Genomic DNA, 15,571 nt, shown 5'->3' with positions numbered 1-15,571 from the left:
TTTGGACTGATGAGATGATGAGTTAAGAGGGGAGATAGTTGTGAGATTAGAGCAGTGCATCATCAGCATGTCTGCGGAAACTGATTGTGATTTTGGTGATGTTACCGAGGGGCAATGTGTTGTAGAAAAAAAGCAGAGGGTCCAAACTTAGATCCTTTTGGAACATCTGAGGTAATGGAGTAGGAAGCGAAGCCATTGTAGGTGACTTCTTTCACTGCAGTCAGTTAGTTAAGAATGGAACCAAGCGCAAGACAACGCAAGAGAAGGGTGTTATGGTCGATAGGTCACAGAGGATAGATCACATAGTCACAGGATGTCATTTGTGACCTCCAGCCATTTCAGTACTATGGCAGAGATGGAAATGTAATTTGAGGATTCAAACATGGAGATCCAAGAAAGATTGACACTGATTTGGAATGCGGTTTTACTGCATTAAGTCTGCTATAGTCATACAGGTTGTTGAATAGGAAGAAAAATGCTCTAATGAAACACATGGGTATTTTTGGTTCTGTTGTCCAATTTAAAACGGTGTACAATAATTTCTGACTTTAAAGAACCCTTTAAGGTATATTTGCATGGTTAGCACTGCTGCTTCATGGCGCCAAGGATCTGGGTCCAGCCCCGTTCATGTGGAGTTTACACATTCTGCCCATGTAGGTGTGGGTCTTACCCCATAACCCAAAGGGTGGGTTTAGCACAGGGCTAAATTGCTGGCTTTGAAAGCAGACCAAGGCAGGCCAGCAGCACGGTTCAATTCCCGTACCAGCCTCCCCGAACAGGCGCCAGAATGTGGCGACTAGGGGCTTTTCACAGTAACTTCATTTGAAGCCTACTTGTGACAATAAGCGATTTTCATTTTTAATTTCAAAGATGTGCAGGGTAGGTGGATTGGCCACGCTAAATTGCTCCTTAATTGGGGAAAAAAATGAATTGGGTAATTTAATTTATAACAAAAATGTATATTTGCAATACTTGGTATTAAATCCAGTACCATAATATATGTATTTTTCCCCCCAGAGAAATTGTATTGTCTCAAGAGGCAGAAACCAAGGAGGAGCTCATTCGTAAGTGTACCCAGATAAGCTCTTTTTTCAATCAGAATTTCATGTGTTGTTTGTAATGCGAACTTCTTAACAATATCCCATTTTCCATATGTTCAATGTTATGACTACCTAACTCACAAAAAATTACCACAATGTCAATGTAGTATTCCAGTCAGTAGAAGATGTATAAAGTAATGAATATATTTTTCCAAACAGTGATCATTCTGAGTTAATATTTGGGTCTAGTATATATCTCGTACACAATGTTATTTTAAAATTGTGTCCACTATTTCCATCAAATAAAGATGTAGTTGAATTTTTTATGCCTATAGTTTCATAAAGGCCTATTATTTAAGGAAATGGCATTAATTTTTGAGGAAGTTGAAGTAAGGAAGGTTAAGAAAATTTGAGAAGTCTTGAGACCTAGGCAATTGAGCTACTGCTGAGCAAATGAAATTTATATGTCTAGAAATATATATTGAAACACTTTTCTCATTTTAAACTTTGACTCTTTTTAAAGATTTATTCTTTAAACCTATATTATTTAAAAATCTTGTGTGTCACAAATCATAACATGGGACAGATAATTAGCCTGTCTGCATCTGAAACATAAGAACTTGAAATGTTGAAATTTCAATTAATTCCATTGTTGAATTCCTTCTCAGCTGCCACTTCTATCTCACCCAGGTGAACATGTAGATATAGATAAAGGGAGGGATCCACCGGCCATGTTGCACTCTCGCTCGAGCCGTGGATGCCGGGAGAGGCCTCCCACAGGTTTCCCGGCAGCCTTCACGCCTCACGGGATATACCCAAATCCCACGAGGCATCTGAGTCAGAATCCTGCCCAAAAGGGGTTTGACCAAATTGCCGAAATCAGTTTTAATCTGACTTTGGTGAGCATAATTGGGATCTACCAGCCTCCCAGCGAGGCCGCATCTACCCACTGTTCAGTACTGGTCCACACAAACGTGGACCAGGCAGAACAGCACCCGGGGGTCTTTCGGCTATCAAAGGCCCATGGGTGGTCAGGGTCAGGGGAGGGGGGGTGTCTGGGGTAGTGCCCATGTGTGTTGGGGGGGGGGTGACATTTCCCATGGGTGGGGAGTGTGGGGTCCCACAAGCTCACTTGGAGATTGGGGCACCCTTTCAAAATGGCGGCCAGATCTCGGAGTTTAGCTCTGAGTTCAGTGCTGAAACAAATTTTGTGTGGGCTGAACCGCCGAGAAACTCCCCAGGACCTAAGTGTCATTGGATAGCGGTGGGGAACTCGCCGGAACTCCCTGATAAACCCGCCGTCGATGAACTTCGAAATTTTCCATTGATTTCCGCCCAACATTTTTAATAACCAATTGGGGACAAAAAAACATGAAAGTTACCTATACTTCCCTTTATTTCTCACTACCATTTCTAAAGACTTGGAATTCGCTTCTCATGACCTAAAGCTTAATTTATTTCCCGGTCTATGTTACCCCTTTACATGAAAATGAAAATCGCTTATTGTCACAAGTAGGCTTCAAATGAAGTTACTGTGAAAAGCCCCTAGTCGCCACATCCTGGCGCCTGTTCGGGGAGGCTGGTACGGGAATTGAACCGTGCTGCTGGCTTGCCTTGGTCTGCTTTCAAAGCCAGCGATTTAGCCCTGTGCTAAACCAGCCACTGCAGTCAGTTTTATCCACATGCACGTTGTGCACATGCATGGTCCTAGTAGGTGTCAAAAGATTTATTTCATTTAATTTATTTCCTTTGTTCCATTTTCTCATTTTACAATTTAGTTTTTGATTCATCCTTGATGGAATGGTAAAGATAAATCTGGTATGTACTGCAAATTAATGTGCGAGAGCACGATTAGGAGAGACATTCAAACAATTGAGTCGATGTAGAATGGATATTGGGAAATTCTTCATAAATCCCGTGATTATACAGAGAACCGACCTCTTGGTAGAGTAATAAAGTTGAAAATCCTGGACAAGACTGATGCTACAATGGAAAGAGTTCACAGTGTTTCTAGGTGGGTGAATTAGTGTGGGCCAAATTTGTGATCTTAAAATGTTTTCTGTCCACATTTAAATACTGCCGAATTGTGCATTGTACAGGGACGGCACAGTGGTTAACATTGCTGCCTCACAGTGCCAGGGACTCGGGTTCAATTCCTGTCCTGGGAGACTGTCTCTGAAAGTTTGCACTTTCTGCCACTGTCTGTATGGGTTTCCTCCTGATGCTCCTGTTTCCCCTCCATCCAAAGATGTGCAGGTTAGGTGGATTGGCCATGCTAAATTGCCCCTTGGTGTTGAAAAGGTTAGGTTGGCTTACGGAGATAGGATGGGGGTGTGGGCCTAGGTAGGGTTCTCTTAGGGTCGGTGCAGTCTCGATGGGCCTCCTTCTGCATTGTATGGATTCTATGATTCTAATCTATGAATCATTGCCACCTTTATATGCAGTCTTGCCTATTCTTGATTCTTTGTTTTCACTCATGAATAAATCCATTGAGGTTATGTGCATCATCAGTATTTATTTCCAATCCTTAGTTGCTTGAATGGCTTGCTAGCCCCCTTGACACAGAGCTAATATTTAATGATGTTGATGTGGGAGTCTCCTAGATCAGACTGGACAAGTTTCCTTCCTGAAAGAATATGAGAACTGTGGCAACCCAATAAATTACTCTGTTGATTTGAACTCCAATTCTCTGGATTATTAGTCCAGACCGCTGGACTCCTGGTCCAGTAACGTAACCATATCCATGCACCTGGGAGATGGACTAATAGAGTACTATCAAAATGAATGTAGGGATTTGTTTTGCATTGTTTTTCCTCCGAATGCTCCAGTTTCCTCCCGCAGTCCAAAGTTAAGTGGATTAGCCATGCTAAATTTCCCCTCTGTGTCCAAAGATGTGTAGGTTAGGTGGGGTTATGGGAATAGGCGAGGGAGTTGGCCTTGTAAGGGTGTTTTTTCAGAGAGTCGATGCAGACTTGATGGGCCAAATGGTCTCCTGCAATGTAGGAATTCTATGGTCTCCTCATTTGCCATATTTACAGCACTTTTTCAGCAACCACTCTAATGGTCAGTTAAGTTAAGGCTGTACAGTTCTTCAATTGGATATGGCTCTAAAACAAAAGCTCTATGCGGGAAATAGATTTTATTTTGTGGTGATATATGGTGAGAAGAATTGCTGTTGCCTGTCACACAATTCTTGCACAAGGTAAAACAAATACAAGTTGCAGAGAAACTAGTGGTTTCTAGCCCACTATGCTTCCAACCCTGCGTACTCTAACATGCTGACTTGACCCGAATCTTGATGGTTTGACAGTCTTGCAGATGAGACTGCAGTACTGTTTATTTTGGCCATTGTTGATCAACTGACAGCTAAGGAACAGGCTATGTACATGACATAGATCTGCTGCCGGATTAACTTTTGCAGAGAACAGCTTTTTAATATTCTAATACAGGGACTAAAAGCAGCAGTGCCATAAGTTTTCTATGTTTCTTTCTGTGATGAATATTTAGCAGAAAGTTGTAATAGGTCAGCATTAGTAGAATTTAACAGAATGACACAAATTTCCTGTGTTATAGTTGGAGCAATTCCAGTTTTTCTTTTAAAAACACAGTTTCTGTTGTGGAATTATAAATGAAATGAATCACTTGATGTCTATCAGTTCAGATCTACTCTAATCTGTCTCTTTTTGGGGTTCAAGGCAAATTGACTAATGTTCAATTCATTTGGAATGGTTTTAAGGATCTTTTGATTGCTCCCCCATACTTCTGTGGAGGAAACAATTAACATAAAACACTCATCATCAATCAGGATTACATCCTAAAATTGATCTTATTGTGCAATATTACAACCTGTAAATAATCATTGTAAGCAGTCATCCATTTATTATGAATTAATTTTTTTTTGGTAAAAATATAGAAATATAATATTTAAATGTAGTCTATGCAACAACACCTGTCTGATGATAGTTAATAATAATATCTTATTGTCACAAGTAGGCTTCAATGAAGTTATTGTGAAAAGCCCCTAGTCACCACATTCCGGCACCTGTTCAGGGAGGCCGGTTGTTGGATAAACTAAAATGTCCCCCAGTATAAATTGGGCAAAACTGAAGCTATTTTATTTACTATCATCACTTTCTGTATGCTTCTGCCTTTAACTGCATCAACCTCAAAGACTTCTCCATTAAGCGAAATCCAGTAGTACTACACAAGGACATATTGCTTCTTCCGGAGCTGAGTCTTGTTTCCCAATGCACTTCGCTATCAGGGCTTGCTCCCTTTTTGGAATATTCCCAGTATTCTTCATTGCAACTGAGATAAGAATCCATGCCTTTATTACCTCATGCCTTACCTTCTGTAATGCACTTGTAGCCAGACGTCCCGATTTCCACTCTCCGAAACTACAATTCATTCAGAATCGCAAGCAAAGTCTTGGTCAAACCCCATCTGGAGAACTACAGAGCACCTGACCTAAAGAAAAATAGGTTCGCCCAAGAAGAGGCACAACAAAGGCTCAACAAAATGTTGAAGAGCAAAGATTGAAGCATGATAATTTTGTTTGGCCATCTGCTGCTTTTGTCACATACAGATAAAGAGAAGAAAAATGCTGAGTCATGCTTCTGCATGCTACAGTGATTGTGGTTCGATTTGATGGTTTACTTTGAACTAATAAGCCTGATAGAACATAATAGAATTGTACCCAATTCCTCATGTTAATCTGAATAAAGCACGATGTTTTGTAAAAACTGTGCTTTTCCAGCATATGCTTTTGGTGACATAACAGTTTTCATTTGTTAATTGGCGCGTTTCACTTTGTAATGGAGCACAGGGCTAAATCGCTGGCTTTGAAAGCAGACCAAGGCAAGCCAGCAGCATGGTTCGATTCCCGTAACAGCCTTCCCGAACAGGCGCCGGAATGTGGCGACTAGGGACTTTTCACAGTAACTTCATTTGAAGCCTACTTGTGACAATAAGCGATATTCATTCATTCATTCATTCAATTAGCTGAAGTTGATGTCAATTTAAGCTATTTCAAATAGTAAAATGTTTGGAAGATGTTGCTATGGGTGAGGCGTTTTCAGAACCCCAAAATGTATCATGGAGTTCAACCAACCTCTCCCTTTAATGGATTTCTTGCTTTTCCTAGCACACGGCTTTTTCCCTAGGTGTGGGATTACAATTATGGACACGTGGGTTTTTAAACACAAAACACTGTTTATTTCATGAACTCAACTTAACATCTTAAATAAACATCGGATCTCTTAACACCCCTTCGAAGATAACTCAGAAAATATTGCAACAGTAAATAATTCCCTAAAATGTTCCTTCAAACTTCCAAGAGACTTAACACCTTTAAACAAAATCACATCAGGTTAAAGGCTTCACTATTATAAGATTAAATCACCCAAATGATCCAGAGATAGTCTTTCATGGCAGATATCCAATTCACTGCAAAACACAGACACACATCCAGCTCTTTTCAAAACTGAAACTAAAAACCTGCAAAACTAAACTGCAAAATGGCTGACCTGACCTCAGCCCCACCCACTCTCTGGCATCACTGTTTTCTTAAAGGTACATGGCTTAAACATCCATGTCTTAAAAGTACTCCCACATGACACCTCCCCCCAATAAAAAAACAACCCATCAACTTCAAGATGGTTTCATTTTTCACTTTTGCACCATCCACTAAGAAATGTACACAGTAAATATTCCTTTTCGTTTAAAAAAAAAACAGCACATGCAAACAGGTATAATAATATAGTCCATTTTTCTTTGTTCTTCTTCCTCCAACCAAAATCCTCTCGATTGACAGTCTCTTTGAACAAAGTCTCTGCACGATCCATCCATTCCTCTACTCCTTGGCATTTCTCTTCAGAATCAGATACTTTGGTTCAATCTGACCACAGAGCCGTTTGCAATTCTCCAATACAGGAGCATTGGTGATCACAGCTTTCAGGCAGTCAAATGCCTGTTGAAAGTCCGCTGTCCGTTGAATTTTTTTTACATTTCTTTAGCAAGTCCATCAGTGGAGTAATCACGCCACAAAGCTTTTGCACGAAGGTTTGATCAAATTGATTCATGCTAAGAAATCGCATTATTTCCCTTCGTCTTGAGGGCATCGGAAACTCCGCAAGGAAAGTGATTCGGGCTTCTCCAAATTCACTTTCGGCTAGGTTCATCACCAAACCCACCACGAAGTCGATCGAAGAACTCCATATGATGTTTTAAATGTTCTTTCCATGTCCGGAAGTTGAAAATAAAAGCAGATTGTCCCAATTTCTCAATGCAATCACTCAAACGTGGAATAGGATAAGAGTCCGTTCTTGTAACTGCATTCACCTTTCGATAGTCCACACACACCATTGGGTACCGTCTGGTTTAGGTACCATCACTATGGGTGAGCTCCATTGGCTGCAACCCACTTCAATTATGCCATTCTTCAGCATACTCTCAATCTCTCTGTTAACCTGTGCCAATTTTAAAGGATTAAGCCTGTATGGATGTTGTTTGATAGGAACAGCATTTCCCACATCTACATCATGTATAGCCATTTTAGTACTTCCCAATTTATCTCTACAAACTTGCCCATGTGATATCAATAACTCTTTCAGGTCAGTTTGTTTTTCCTCTGGAAGGTAACTGAACAATTCATCCCAATTTTTAAGAACATCCCCATTTTCCAATTTAATTTGAGGTATGTCAAATTGGTTCGTCACTTTGAGTTAGAATCATTAAAACCTCCTTTTTCTCTCCTTCCCTTTCAAAGTACCTTTTAAGCATATTCACATGACACACTCGGTGAGTCTTCCTTCTATCTGGTGTTTTTACCACATAATTCACCTCACTTAATTTCCTTTCAATCTGATACGGTCCACAAAACCTAGCTTTTAAAAGCTCTCCTACCACTGGTAATAACACTATCACCACTGGCAAAACAACGAACTTTGGATTTCTTGTCCGCTACCCGTTTCATCGCATTTTGTGCAACTTTCAAATGTTGTCTAGCCAATTCACCTGCTCTATTTAATCGTTCCCTAAAATTTGACACGTAATCCAATAGTGTAATTTCTGATTTCTCACCCACCAATTTTTCCTTAATTTAAGTGGGCCTCTTGCCTCATGACCCAAAATTAGTTCAAAAGGACTAAATTTGGTTGACTCATTAGGTACATCCCTAATTGCAAACAATACGAATGGGATTCCTTTATCCCAATCCTCTGGATAATCTTGACAATACGCCCTCAACATTGTCTTTAATGTCTGATGCCACCTTTCTAACACTCCCTGCGATTCTGGATGGTACGCAGTTGATTTAAATTGTTTTATTCCTAAGCTATCCATAACTTATTTGAATAACTTTGAAGTAAAATTCGATCCTTGATCCGATTGAATTTCTGTGGGTAGTCCATATCTAGTAAAGAATTTAAGTAACTCCTCCACAATCCTTTTAGCTGTAATATTACGTACTGGAATGGCCTCTGGAAACCTAGTAGACACATCCATTACTGTCAAAAGATATTGATTCCCACTTTTCGTTTTAGGAAGCGGTCCTACGCAATCGATTAGGACCCTTGTAAAAGGTTCCTCAAATGCTGGAATGGGTATTAAGGGCGCTGGTTTTATCACTGTTTGAGGTTTCCCTATCACTTGACGTGTGACATGATTGACAAAATTTGACTACATCTTTATGTAGTCCAGGCCAATAAAAATGTTTCTGGATTTTAGCTTGAGTTTTCCTTATTCCCAAATGACCTCCCACTGGTACCTCATGTGCAACTCGCAACACCTCCTTTCTATACCCTACCGGCAATACTACTTAATGAGCTCCTGCCCACTTTTCATCCGCCTGCATATGTCTCCATTTTCTCGTCAAGACATCATTTTTACGGTAATAACACTCTGGTCTACAATCAGATTCCTCGTCCGTATATGCTTTCTGATATATCTGTTTTATTTCTACATCTTTCTGTTGTAACTCCGCCAATTTTCCTGAACTAAAAATATCTGCCTCATCCTCCACCTGTTCTTGTCCTTTTTCAACCATCTGATCAAAAATCATTTCTGATAATTGCACTTCAATTCATCTTCACTCTTTGATTTCTCCTCTTGTCTTAACCTGTGACTTTGCGACCTTGTTACTGCACAATCCGGAAAAATCCCAGGATATTCGTCCTTCAACACTTCAGTTGTCTGATTTTCCACTGGCTTATCAACCACAGTAGGCATCACTCCCACCTGCGATCCAGTTATATAATTACCCAGGATTAACTGTATTCCTGGACAAGATAATTTATCTATTACTCCTACTACCACTTCACCATTCTTTACTGGACTTTCCAACCTTGCCTTGTATAATGGAACGCTACTCCTCTCACCCTGAATTCCACATATCACTACTTTTCTGGCAACATTCTTCCCAAACTGCATAATTCCTCATCTCTTACCATTAAAGATTGACTAGCCCCTGTATCTCTTAAAATTGTGACTTCTTTACCTGCTCCTCCTGATACACACGAGTAAACTTTACCCACACAAGTAAATTCTTTAAATACATCTGGCACCTTCTTAACAATTACTTCTTGAACAGGCTGTACAATCATTTGCAGCTCTTTTGCTTACCTTGGGCTTTCCTTTACCACTCTAACAAATCCCACTGTCTTATCCTGTTTTACCACATCAACCTTCCCAGTGCTTTTCTTCCAGAACCAACACTGTGACTTTACATGGCTTTGTTTATTTCAGTGAAAATATTTGAAACTTTTCATTTCTTTTCCACCCTCCTGGATTTCTTTTTTAATCTGAGGTACACTCTCTTTCTTTATTGTCTCCCATCAGATCACCTTTACCGTTACCACTTGAGTATTTCTCATGTCTCCAGTTTCTACCCCTCACCGGCTGAAACTGATGTCGGAAACCAATCTTTGATTTATGAACTAATTCATAATCATCTGCCATTTCCGCTGCTAATCTCACAGTTTTAACCCTCTGTTCTTCCACATGAGTTCTCACTACATCAGGAATTGAATTTTTAAACTCCTCCAAAAGTATAATTTCTCTGAGAGCTTCATACGTTTGGTCTATTTTCAAAGCTCTTATCCACCTATCAAAATTACTCTGTTTGAGCCTTTCAAACTCCATGTATGTTTGACCAAATTCTTTCCTTAAATTTCTAAACCTTTGTCTGTAAGCTTCAGGCACTAGCTCATATGCACTTAAGATGGATTTCTTCACCTCCTCATACATTCCAGATACCTCCTCCGGTAGCGATGCAAACACTTCACTAGCTCTACCTACCAGCTTTGTTTGAATCAGTAACACCCACATGTCTTGTGGCCATTACATTTGTTTAGCTACCTTCTCCATGTCTTAAAAGTACTCTGACATGACAGTGTCTACCTTTGATCAAAGATAGAATGAATTATTAGGGGCTGGTTTAGCACACTGGGCTAAATCGCTGGCTTTTAAAGCAGACCAAGGCAGGCCAGCAGCACGGTTCAATTCCCGTACCAGCCTCCCCGAACAGGCGCCGGAATGTGGCGACTAGGGGCTTTTCACAGTAACTTCATTGAAGCCTACTTGTGACAATAAGCGATTTCCATTTTCATTTGTTAGAGCGCTTAAAAATTGCCCCAAATTTGTTAATTCATCATGGATATAATATTCTACTGTAAACTTGTTATTTTGCTATGATGGTTCCTTGAGTTACAGCTATTTTACTAAATGAGAAAGAATTATTTTGCATTATCACTGGTATGATATTCTAGATAACTTTGTGTTCTGCCCATTCCACCATAACTTTATCATTATTTTAGAATCATTGCATTTACAGTGCAAAAGGAGGCTGTTCGGCCCATCGAGTATGTATCAGTCCTTGGAAAGAGCACCCTTCTTAAGGCCATGCCTCCACCCTAACCCAGTCACCGACCTAATCTTTTGGACACTAAGGGGCAATTTAGCTGGCTAATCCTGCAAGTCTTTGGACTGTGGGAGGAAACCGGAGCACCCGGATGAAACCCACGCAGACGGGGAAAAAGTGCAAGCTCCACACAGTCACCCGAGGCCGGAACTGGAGCTGTGAGGCAGTAGTGCTAACCACTGTGCTACTGTGCGGCCTACATCTTTGGGGTAGCAGTGGGAAAAACAAACATGCAGTTACAGAAAGATGAATTCTGTTTTTTCATTTTCAGCCAGATTAGTGATTTTCCTGTTTTTTTTCTTTCTTTCAAGGAGTATCATGAAGGGGAATTAAAGTTATTGGCATAATACATCTAAATAATATATGTGTGTATACATACATAGATCCCATGTTCTGCCCTCAGGGAAATGTATGGTTATGAGATGAGAAAACAGCAAATTATTGTTTATTTTAGAGATCTGCCATATTGCTCCTGATGAGGCAGAGATTATGCTGTTGTAACGCTAAAAGAAATGATGGGGAATTGGGCAGATGTGCACATGGCTATTGAAAGATTTGAGAAATGCACAGTTATTGTGAAGTAAGAGCTTTTTAATTGGTTTGCATAAATAAATAATAGTATTTTCTTTACTCATTGCAGATAGACAAATCAATATTTTCCTTTCATCTCGTAGTTAGATTTTAAAAACAGCATCTGTAACTGCATTAATAATCAAACCCTTGAATATAATTGCACCATTTCTCCAGTCCATTACTTCAAATGAAGTTCGTACTTTAGCTTGTTTCCTATATGAAGTAATAAACAAATTCTCCTTTTTTAAATAAATGTACCAATTATTTATTCCAATTAAGGGACAATTTAGCATGACCAGTCCACTTACCTTGCACATCTTTTGGGTTGTGGGGGTGAGACCCACGCAGACGCTGGGAGAATGTGCTAACTTCACACGGACTGGGATCAAACCCAGGTCCATGCTCCTTGATGCAGCAATGCTAACCACTGCAGCACCATGCCACCTACAAATGACCCTTTATTGAAAGCTAGATGAATAATTTTGATATCCATTTCTGAATTGTGCTCCCTGCTTGGTCAATTAATAATTTTAGAAACACCAAGCTAATTAGATTCAAGTGTATATAAGTATGATGGACACATTGCATGCCAGATGCAAACCAAAATATGTAGGTAATTAAGAGATTGTATTCAGGCTCTCCCGATCTTTATACCAAAGGCCTTTTTTTCGTAAAGCGGACACAATCATCTCTGACTTTGTATGAGCGGGGAAGGAGCCGACGGTGGGGAGGACCCTGTTACAGAGGCAGAGGCAGCAGGGGGGGTTGGCGTTGCCAAACTTGCTTCACTATTATTGGGCGGCGAATGTGGACAAGGTGCGGCAGTGGCGGGAAGGAGAAGGGGTAGAGTGGGTTCGGATGGAGGAGGAATCTTGTAAGGGGTCTAGTTTGAGGGCTATGGTGACGGCAGCATTGCCAATTGCTCCGAGTAGGTATTCAGGGAGCCCAGTGGTGCAGTCCACGGTGAAGATGTGGAATGAGCTGAGGATGCATTTTAGGGTGGAAGGGATGTCGGTGCTAACGCCGCTGTGCGAGAATCATGGGTTTGTTCTGGGGGGGATGGATAGTGTATACAGGAGGTGGTCAAGGTGAGGGATTCGTATTTGGCGGAAGGGTTCATCAGTCTGGAGGAGCTAAGGGTGAGGGTAGAGCTGCCGAGGGGTAGTGAGTTTAAGTATCTACAGGTTCGGGACTTTGCACAAAAGGTCTGGAAGGGGTTCCCTAGATTACCGGGATACACCCTGCTGGAGCGACTGCTGCTTCTGGATGTGGAAGGGGAGGGAAGAATTGGGGATATATATAAGTGGCTGGGGGAGCAGTGGGGCGAGCGGGTGGTGAAGATGAAGGAGAAATGGGAAGTGGAGTTGGGAATGGAGATCAATTGGGGAGTATGGAATGAGGCACTGCGAAGGGTTAACGGGACCTCCTCTTGTGCAAAAATGAGCCTGATACAGTTTAAGGTGATGCACAGGGTGCATATGACTCGGGCGAGAATGAGTGGGTTCTTTCAGGTGGTAGCAGATGAGTGTGTGAGATGTGGCCTGGGGCCAGCGAATCATGCGCACGTGTTTTGGGTTGTGAAAAATTGGGAAGATTCTGTGCGGGGGTGTTCACGGTCTTAGCCAGGATAGTGCAGGAGGGAGTGGACCCGGACCCTTTGGTGGCGATATTTGGGGTTTCAGAGAAGCCGGAGCGCATGGCGAGGAAGAAGGCCGATATCTTGGCCTTCGCCTCTCTGATTGCACGGCGACAAATTTTGCTGGAGTGGCGGTCGGCATCGCCACCGGGTGGAGCAGCATGGTTGGGTGACCTGTTGATTTCCTGTGGTTAGAGAAGATAAAGTATGAGTTAAGGGGCTCAGCAGGGGAGTTTGAGAAAAGGTGGGGGATGTTTGTGACCGTGTTTGAGGAGCTGTTCGTCGTGGGGGGGTGGGTGATAGGGAGGGTTGGGGCTGAAAAAGGAGAAAAATCTGTACAAACGGTATAGTTGATTGTTGGGAAGAATGTTTCCCAGGGTGTTTATTTGCTGTAACCTACTTTGATACAAGTTTGAATAAAATGCGTTTTTTTAAAAAAAGAGCATGTATAGTATATATTTTTTTGAATTGTATTTAAAACAACACAATAAAACATTGTTAAACTTGCTATCTTGGCTCCTGTTAAAGTGATGTTGGGTCTACATCACTGCATCGTCCAATATCCAATTCCAAGCAAGGAGATTACTAAAGGGATAAACTGAATGGACTTGTTTTTATTGTCAGAATGTGTGTGAACCCAGTGCATCATATGTTTGTATTTCAGGATCAGTTGAAAGTGTTCCATGCAACCTGGAGACAGAAGATATAGAGGATCTCTTTTCATTGGCACTTTATTATTATGCCAGAACACCTGCTTCCTTTAGAAAGGTACTCTTATTTCTAAAGAACAAATGCATTCGACTTTCATTTTTGATCTAAGTAACAACTAAACATATAATCAAGTATCAGGTTAGGCAGAATCCTCTTTAAAAAAAACTCCCATTATTTGCTTTTCAAGAAAATTTGTATGATCTGCTTTATGACACTGCAACATAAATTTGAACTAATATCAAATGCCACCCGAAAGAAAAACATGTTTTTCTATTATAAAAACATCTGGGAACTTCAGAACTTTGGTCTTCATGTCATACTGTTTTTAAAATGGCTTGAGTTAACATAGAAGGGCAGTAAGTTGGCGCAGTGGTTAGCTACCTCACTGCACCGAGGTCCCAGGTTCGATCCCGGCTCTGGGCCACTGTCCATGCAGAGTTTGCACATTCTCCCCATTTTTTGCATGGGTTTCGCCCCCATAACCCAAAAGATGTGCGGGGTAGATGGATTGGCCACACTAAATTGTCCCTTAATTGGAAAAATTGAATTGGGTGCTCTAAATTTATTTTAAAAAACATGGAAGATGTTTTCCATCGCACAAAAATGGGAGAATTACATCCAGTGTGTCTGAGAAAGTGGGGAATATCCTTGTTTAAAATATTGCTTTGGGTGGCTATGTCAGTTACTTTGATGTACTGACGATATTGGCAGATTGATAGACAGTAGAGCAAGCAATTTATCTTTAATACTAAGCTATTGGGGGAATTTATACTTTGCTGACAGTCTTAAAAAACTGAAGAATACATGGGAAAGGACCAATATTCAGATTTTCTTTAAGTAGTTTGTTTGGATGAAAAAAAACAATTAAAACTTGAAATAAGTCCCAAGCAAAAAACGCAGCTTGGGCTGCTCAACGTCTGTTCTGACTGAGGCTGCGAAGCTCCATTGGTGAACTAATGTTTATGCCATATATTTACACCCCTTAAAAATCTGCAAAGAGATCAAAGTGATGCATCCATCTAAAATTCCTATTCTCTCATTTTTAAAATGTTAAAACTACGTGTAAGCCTATATACTGATCTAGTTAGTTTTAGATTTATCCTTTTAAATATTTCATGTAATATTGTGATTTCTGTTTAAACAGTAGATTAAGCTCTTTAGCAGCTTGAATCTGCATGCTTTAGTCCAATATATCCTATTACTGTTGAAAAGTACAGGTGAATTTGGTGTGCACCACATGTATTCTTCAGTGAGCAGTGTACCATGAATATCAGCTGATTGTTAGCAGTGGCATACGAGCAAGGGCGACTGATTTTGTTTCATTGATCCTATTTATGAAATCTGCCACTTAGTTGTGAAACAAGACAAAAGTATTGTGGGGGAAGGGATTGCAATTGAATTGTAACATGGTGATTTATGTTTAAAAACAATAAGAAATTTAACAAAAATAATGATTCAGAGATTTATTTTCTCAATATTAACTTTTCTGGGTTCCATTGATCTTGTGCAGCTTAAGATTGTGTTTTGGGTGAGCTATCTAGTTATCTTGAATGTTTTTGCAATTGATTGATTAATTTTATTTTAATTCTGTTTTTTAATTAAATATATTTCAGACTTTTATTGGGCAGGAAGTTAACTGTTTTTTATGTTCTCTCAAACATGTTTTGTATACTGCATAGAAGGCATTCGGCAAGA

At 40.4% G+C, this 15,571-nt stretch overlaps 1 protein-coding gene across 2 annotated transcripts in view; it reads left to right on the top strand.

Annotated features, from left to right (window-relative positions):
* The window catches only part of tbc1d23 (TBC1 domain family, member 23), a 122,401-nt gene that overhangs the window by 46,381 nt on the left and 60,449 nt on the right, over positions 1–15,571 (top strand). For both annotated transcript variants that reach the window (XM_072513496.1, XM_072513495.1), the window contains exons 7-8: positions 1,018–1,064; positions 13,830–13,933. In XM_072513496.1, coding sequence (XP_072369597.1) covers positions 1,018–1,064; positions 13,830–13,933 — 151 coding nt within the window. The remainder of the gene's footprint in view (positions 1–1,017; positions 1,065–13,829; positions 13,934–15,571) is intronic.

This window comes from Scyliorhinus torazame, chromosome 8 (genome assembly GCF_047496885.1).
Source record: "Scyliorhinus torazame isolate Kashiwa2021f chromosome 8, sScyTor2.1, whole genome shotgun sequence".
NCBI classification, from domain to species: domain Eukaryota; kingdom Metazoa; phylum Chordata; class Chondrichthyes; order Carcharhiniformes; family Scyliorhinidae; genus Scyliorhinus; species Scyliorhinus torazame.
This window is presented reverse-complemented; position numbering and strand designations above follow the sequence as displayed.